The sequence below is a fragment of the Mytilus edulis genome, chromosome 12 (genome assembly GCF_963676685.1).
Source record: "Mytilus edulis chromosome 12, xbMytEdul2.2, whole genome shotgun sequence".
Classification (NCBI taxonomy): Eukaryota; Metazoa; Mollusca; class Bivalvia; order Mytilida; family Mytilidae; genus Mytilus; species Mytilus edulis.
Genome location: NC_092355.1, coordinates 25,413,746 through 25,421,881, shown reverse-complemented (window position 1 = coordinate 25,421,881; position 8,136 = coordinate 25,413,746). Strand labels below are relative to the sequence as shown.

At 31.8% G+C, this 8,136-nt stretch overlaps 1 protein-coding gene across 1 annotated transcript in view; it reads right to left on the bottom strand.

Moving 5' to 3' along the window:
• Positions 1-450: 450 nt before the first annotated feature.
• LOC139498111 (protein PHTF2-like) overlaps positions 451-8,136 on the bottom strand; it is a 32,037-nt gene continuing 24,351 nt past the window's right edge. The window contains exons 11-16 of the mRNA XM_071286446.1: positions 7,224-7,488; positions 6,433-6,529; positions 5,554-5,685; positions 3,816-3,902; positions 2,405-2,656; positions 451-1,049 (exon numbers count right to left, since the gene is read on the bottom strand). Coding sequence (XP_071142547.1) covers positions 897-1,049; positions 2,405-2,656; positions 3,816-3,902; positions 5,554-5,685; positions 6,433-6,529; positions 7,224-7,488 — 986 coding nt within the window. The 3' untranslated portion in view covers positions 451-896. The remainder of the gene's footprint in view (positions 1,050-2,404; positions 2,657-3,815; positions 3,903-5,553; positions 5,686-6,432; positions 6,530-7,223; positions 7,489-8,136) is intronic.

The window sequence follows — 8,136 nt, the reverse complement described above, 5'->3', positions numbered from 1 at the left end:
AATAGTTACATGCTTATTGAGATAAATGAAGAAATTATTTAAAATAACACAACTGTGTGAGTATCACAATGATAAGATATTTAATAATATATCTGTATGCAGAATTTGAGGAAATTGCAATAACAAATCTGGCATTTTTGTAATTTCTTAAAAGATTGCAATGATAAATGCACGCTCTAGTTTCAGAATTTGCAGTATAGTTTGACAAAATACACTTTCAAATTAAGATGATGATTACTACATTGTACTATAATTATGACGAACCCTTCAAATACGAGGGTGAAAATAAAATTTACATCAACAAAATTTAAACATATATGTTCTAAATTGACTCAATCTTCTGTTTGACTAAGTCAATGAAAACATTATAATTAATGAAACTACTACAACCTTTATAAGGAACATGACTTCATTTTTAAGAATTTTGAGCTTAAAGCAAGACGTCTCAAGAACTGCTTAATTTTATTCCATCACAATAAAACTTAATATAGATCTCTTAAGGGGGTAGACCTTGGTTCAGGGAACTACTCTTTAAATCAGTTAAGCGTTTGTAAAAGTCAAGTTCATCAATGTTTTTTAAGCATTTAGCTGAAACAGATTGAAAATAATCTATGTAACCTAGAAGCTTAGAATATATTTTTGAAAATGGTTGACAAAAACGTACTGATGATTTTAAGAGTTATTTCCCTTAACCTAGGTCTACCTCCTTAAGCACTAGCTTTCTAGATGACTGTATGGCTGGCTGCCTTTTCTTTCCTATGACTGAAGTTTGACTCAGTTGAGTATGTTTGTGTAGTGCCTATGTCGAATCTTTTGTACTCCCTCTTGATTCTGTAAAACTTGATCTTACTCCCTGAAACTGTGTGAGGGACTGTTAGGTGAAACATGAATCTTCATTAAGCTTTGAGTTTGATTTTATAGAGCTTGAGCTTGAAGCCAAGAAGTTCTGTAAGAACAGCAGAAAATGCTGACAGCACAACAACTCTGGTTATATTGTATATCACTGGGTTAGCTGTTATCCCTGATACTTTAAATGGACTTTCAAGTTCCTGAAAATAGATCAATATCATGATTTTTCAATGTCATAAAGAATAATAAATATACTCTCTTCAATTAGTTTTCTTTTGTCAAAGTTGGGTGGTTTTCTGGGTACTCCTGGGTCCACTAATAAAAAGTGACTGATTGTTTGATAGGTGTCAAATGCTACTTCCATCAGTATTGTGCTATTTTATGGTGGTCAGTTTATATTGGTGGAAGAAGCTCAAGTGCAAAAACTGGCTGACATTATGGAGCTTAGTGTACTGTTTAAACACAATTAATATATCTTTTGGGGGTAAAATGAATCTAATTGCCAGGTTGCCATATTCTAGAAAAATAAATGTAGAATGTTCACAATGTAGTTGCAATTACATGAAGGGGAAGAAGTTTTTTTTTTTAAATATCCAACTAGATGAAGAACAGCTATAACTTTGATATACAGCTATTTTCAATATTTATTGTGTATAAAAAAGAATACTTATTACTGTAGATTCATTAATATTAATGGGATACCAATTTTCGTTGATTACGTGGGTAGAGGTAAACCATGAATTTAGATTTTCAACAAAGTCCCAATTATCTATAGGATTGTGTGCAGACTTCGGCAAACCACTAAAACGAATATCCACCTATGTACAATTTTTCCACAATCCACCAGTATTGGTAACCAGGACAATAAATGAATCAGTATAAAAGGTGAAGTAATAAAACAATAATTTTTGGAGTGATTATAACTCTCCACCTGTGTATTTTATTTGTCTGTTTGTCTTTTTCTTTTTTAGCCATGTCGTTGTCATTTTTTTTTTCAATCTATGAGTTTGAATGTTCCTCTGGTATCTTTCACCAATTTCTTAATAATCGTAAAAATTACAACTTCAAGATGTATATTTAAATGTGTGTGTGATGATTGAGGATCTGAGTTTAAAACTGTAGAACGAGTTGATAATTTTGTACCCTGTTTTGTTAATTTTGCTGACAAATACCTGTATTCCCAAGTCGTGGGAAATGTGAAAAGATTTTTCAAAGAATTCCATACTAGCAGGTGCACAATTCCGGCATATACACGGATGCCCCATCCACACTATCATTTTCTATATTCAGTGGACCATGAAAATGGGATAAAATCTTTAATTTGGCATTGAAATTAGAAAGATTGTATCATAGGGAACAGGTTTACTAAGTTTCAAGTTGATTGGACTTCAACTTCATCAAAAACTACCTTGACCAAAAATTTTAACTTAAAACTTTAACCTGAAGCGGGACAGACGAATGGACGCAAGCACGGACGGAGGCACAGACCATAAAACATAATGCCCATAAATGGGGCATAAAAATGTGTAATACAAGAAACCAAATGAAAACCCACCTTGAGTAGATCCTCTGCTAGTTTGAGTACATTGTTAGCTACCATTAGTTCCTCTTTCTTGTGAGGTTTCTGTTCCATCTGTAGATACAAGTTAATCTGTTCCGTGATCAGTACAGATAGGTTACGATACTTTTTGTTGATCTTTAGACCGAGCGTGAGAAATCGGAAGAGATAGACACCTAGTGTCATACTCCAGAACAGTAACTCCCAGTTACACAGGAAATCTAAATACGTGTCTGCATCTTTTAATAACTGAAATATAATTTCTTAAATAAATATGCTGTAATTATAGATTTCATAACAAGCTATTTAATTTCAATATGAATGTAATAATAAACAAGTTCATCATTACTATTTATATCAAATAATGAGAGTTGATATCAAGTTGTTAAACCCATATTTAATTATCTTTTTGTGATAAAAGTTAAAAATTCTGGAAATCATTGATTTTGTCTTTTGTATACCACGAGTGATGTCATATGTATTTCTGGTGTCAAACTTTTAACATCAGCCATTTCAAACTTTTTGTACACAAAATTTGACAAAAGGAGATTTTCAGGTGAAAACTGTGAGTGCTTTGTAAAAATATTTTCAGTGAAAGCTAACCGAATCCTGCACAAACCGAAAATCTGTATGAACCAAACATTTTCTTAAGCACCATCATATCAAATTGTATGTGTTGAGAACCTGATAAAACAAAACATCGGCCAAAACCTAAAAAATCTGAAGTCCTGAAGAAGTTCGGTTTAAACTGGTTTCACTGTATATCATTGAAGAAATCATATATGTCAGTTGCCGTGGACAAAAATGTACATCATCTTAAGGTGGTACCCAACACTTAAACTAAAATTAATTTGGCTCTTTTAATTTTCATAAAATTTTGACAAAGTATTTACTTTGACCCTTTGACAATAATATAAAATTTTTAAAAAATTTGAACCAACCGTTTTATCAGAAAAAATACACTGGTTATATAGCAGTTTGACAAACGCCTTATTTTGATCATTGAGAAGCTTAATATTCCCTTTACAACACAACGTAATTAAAACGTTTAGCTGATTTTACAGAGTTATCTCCCTGTAGTGTTAGGTACCACCTTAACCTTTGAAAGTTATCAATGACCTAAAAATAGCCAATTGAAAGGTAGTAATATAGTCTTATAATGCTGGATAAGCCAATTAAATTAACACAGTTTTCATATAACTTCCCAAACTATGTGTCTTGTCTGCTGTCTGTGAAATTTTAATGTTGACTGCAAAAACAAGTTTATCAACCACAAAAATGTGAATTTTTTTTTTTAAATGTTTCTCTGTATATATGCAGTCTTTTGATGTCATATAAATGCTTCTGTCTAAGTTTCCTAAAATTACATGAACTTAAGACAATGCTATCGATGTTTACTATCACCTACCTGTAAACACATTAATGTTATAAGCACTATGGTGATTAGGAATGACGCTGAAACAATGACATCTACAGATCTTTGGGGACCTCGTTTCTGAAGGAAAACAAAATACAAAATTTACCAAAAGTATTGAATAACCTATTTTTAATTTAATATTTTAATTCTTATCCATGACACAGTCCTTCAAGTCATATGAAACTTCAAATTAAAAAAAAAAAAAAAAATAGTGCAATTTCTTTTTTAAATAACCAATTGGCTAGTTTTTGTTATAAAACTTAGGCCAACTAAAATTAATTGGTAGATTTTCATCCAAATTTTTGAAAAAAATGGGGCGGGTGGGAGGATTTTATTTTTTTAATTTTATTTCACACGAAACCCTCGTCACGAGTTCTCCATACAGCGGGGTATATGCTAGTGGAAAACAAGCTTGTATAATGTATATACATGCTGTATAAGGAATCCTACACAATTTTTTAAACTTTTAAATAAAAATCCCTGATTGGCAACCACTGTTATACATGTAATTGCCGCTTTAGAAACCTATTTATAGGATACATCAAAAAGAAGAGAAATGCTCTCTTCAGTTGGACTATATCTACACCAAATTTATTTTGCTTTTTAAGCAATTATGGTTTGTAGTCCCCATAAAATCAATAAAAATGTATTGGTACAATTGTATGCAACACAAGTATTATGAGTACAGAATAAAATGTAAACTCGGTGTTGAAAGTAAATTATGCTGGTAAACATGAACTTAACCAAAAAAGTAGTTGTTGTTTAATGACTAAATTTAGGGTATTGGGACAGTTACAGAGGGTGTTTGCTGTTTGTCAACAAAAACAACAGCCATGTGAAAATATAAGGGCTTGTTATAATTAAAATGTGTGTTTGTCAACTTTTTTTTATCAATATATGGTCATATAAAATCAAACAAGTTCGTGCTTGTGTCAATTTCTTTAATCCAGTCACGTTTTTTGTACCAAATTGTTCTACGATTCTTGCACTCTGGCTATCATTCACAGTCCAAATTTCCTGACACAAAGTCATTGTATAAATATAGAAAAAAACACGGTTTTCGATTCACTTGTGACTACGGCAATTTGCGTTCAAGGACAAGGCGTTTTACTGGTACTCGAATATTTCATGCCCTTCTGGTTATCAATCTCTATTCTCGGTAGATGATGTTGTCATCATAGAGAGCAGCACAATATGTCGACTTAATCATTTTCGTTAGATTACTCGGAAGAAATACAAAAACGAAATTTGAAACAGGAAGTTTTGAATGAAACGAAAGTATCGATGGTTCCCGGTAACGGACATGAACAAAATCCGGAAATCGTATTTTTGTAAAATAAAAAAAATCGTGGCGGGACGATTATAGAGGGGCGGGCGGGGATGAAAATCTAGCAATTAATTTTAATTGGCCTTATGTACATTTACTTTTATCTGAAAAAAATTCTTTAATTGTCCAAATTTTGAAGAAGTTTATTTTTTTTAACTGTTGGCTTCCAGACAACAATTTGCTAACACAATTTCTGCAGGCAGAAACCTCAGTGTGACCTTTTTTGAAAAAGTCTGGAGATCGCAATACGCAAGTTCGAAGAGGAAACCAATGTGGCAGAGAGTCAACAAACTAAACATAACTCCTTCATCAAACTACACTACATCTTATTGTACAATAAATCTATCAGTCAATCTCTAGCCCATTACTATAAGATATTTTGCTACCGTTATTTTTACATACCTTTAAATAAGACCTGATAGACAACCAAGTTTTAATATTTCGGACTTTATTTAACCTGAAGTGTGGCATATCAAATTTCTTTGCCCTCCTTGATGATGTTAAGTAGCAGAAATGTTTTGCATACAGTAATCTCTGGAAATAAAAAAGATATTTTTTTTATTTATTTTTACCTGTAGAAATATTTTGCACCACAATCTACTTGATTTAGCAACATTTTGCCGGCTGTCTTTGCAATGATGTAATTTGCTTAATTTAGAAAATAAACTTTTAAATTTATTCTGTCTCTTGTTAACCTGTAGTGTCTTGGATCACTGAGAACATTACTGATAATAAATTCTGTTGGGTCACACAAGCTCTGAAGCTGATGTCAATTTCAACAAATAAATGAGAAGATTATTTAGTGGATACCATTATCAATAATTTTTAAATGCTTTTAAAATGTGCTGAATCTTAAACAGTTAAAACAAGCAATATACTTTTTGACTCTTCTGACATGGCAAGTTTTAAGGTATATTTTCAATGAGAACTGTTAAGTCTGTCTCCAGGTGCGGGATTTTCTTGCTGTGTTGTATATCAAATTTTGGCCTTCAGCTCTGTTTTTTTTAACTCTTTGATTGGGACATTGTCTCTTCGACACATTCCCCATTTTCATTTTTAAAATCTGATATTATATAAACTAAATAATGCTTAAAATGCATTCAAAGTAGTTTGTATGGCATTTAAGCACAAAACCATAACATACTGGATGACAAAATGGATGACAAGATTTCCAACAGTCTCTTGTTCTTTCAATCCCAAAATCAGAAACTATTAAAAAGTTGCAAGTATCTTAATTAAATTTAGAGTCCTGTGAAGATTAATTCATTTTTTCTAGTTTACCTGTTTAAATGTTCTGTCAGCCACCGACAGAAGGAAAAAGAAAACAGAACTTAGCCAGAATCTCTGTATAATACCATTCATCATGATAAGATTCAACCTACAAAATACACACATTTCTAAATAAGATATCATCCTAAAAAAACCACACATCATTCCTACTGATATAACTTAAATAACTATTGATAAATTATACATAGAAATTTCTACAGCTGGAAGCAAATTATTTTTTCTCTCCTTTTCAGAAAGTTTAATTTTCGACTTATTTGATGATACCCCCCCAAATATTATGGTTAACAGAAAGTTGTTGCATGATGAATCTGAAAACTCTTCACAGGGTATAGCTGACTTATATAAACCCTGAAATCAAATTTCAGAATACCTTGTATTATATTGTTCGTTAAACAGGAAGTTGTTGATTGATGAATCTGAAAACACATCACATGGTATAGCTGACTTATATAAACCCTGAAACCAAATTTCAAAAATCCTTATGATGTAGTTCCTGAGACGAAAAATATTCATGGGAAGGACCGAAGACAGACAAAGGTAAAACAGTTAACCCCCACTTTTTCAATTTGGGGTATAATTACTGATTTAGGAAATTCTACACGATATCTTTCTGTTTTTGCATAGATCATTAATTTGTCACTTAGATCAAAATTCGATGCAGACATAACTAAACAATGTCAATTTGAAACAACAAATGTTGAAAATAGAATTCATTATGAAAGTCATCAACTTTGATTAAATGAATTTCGCAAAGTTAGATCTGTGAAAGGATTTTTACTAACCTCCATGAATTATGCATCAAACAGCACCAAACTTTGGATAAAAAAGTTATGATTTCCAGACTCATTAAGCTAGGAAATTCTTTGACATGATAAAGACGGAATACTAGCGGTACGAGACACAACAAGACAGAGAATGTAAAGCCTATGAGTATGTAGTCTGAACTCTCTGGAATATCGTCCACTTTCTCTATGATTGTCCAGCCTAACTCTAAGGCAGTTAAATCTAATTTCTGACATTCACCCTTCTCCCAGATGACACAGCTTACTGAAAAAAAAATAACATAGAAACAAAATGGCTTTACTACACAAAAGTAGTTACTATTTCTAATTGAATAAAAAATTTCAATCAACATAGCAATACAAGTATCATGTAGAGACTTAGCAATAAAAGAATGCATGTGTTTCATGCTAAGCAAACCTGCACTCATAATTGAAAGTATCTGAAAAACAGGATATAGGTGTTCAACAGACCCAAACGGAGCACGCAGGTTACAACTCATTGCTGTTAGGCTACTGACAAAACTCAAAATCATTCTCTACAGTAGTACTTGAGAAAAGTGTGATGAAATTTTTTAAGTTGATTCAATATATTGAAAACTTCGAAGTACATAAAAAGTTTCTGCAAACAGAAAGTTGGTGTCCAACGGGTCTGAAATGTGTGCGTACAATACAACTTATCATTTTTCAGCTGCTGACCAAATATAAAGTCATTCTATTTTACCTGAGAAAAGTATGACGAAAAAATATTTGTTTGACATAAGAACGGACAGAATTAAAGAACCTTAGTGAGCACGCTCACATACCCCACGTCCCCACATTGTCATTGGAGAAATTAATTAAGTATAAGAAAAAAAAATTGTATAAGAAAAAATATTGAATAATAATTTCCTGTCAATATACATAGTATGTCCTT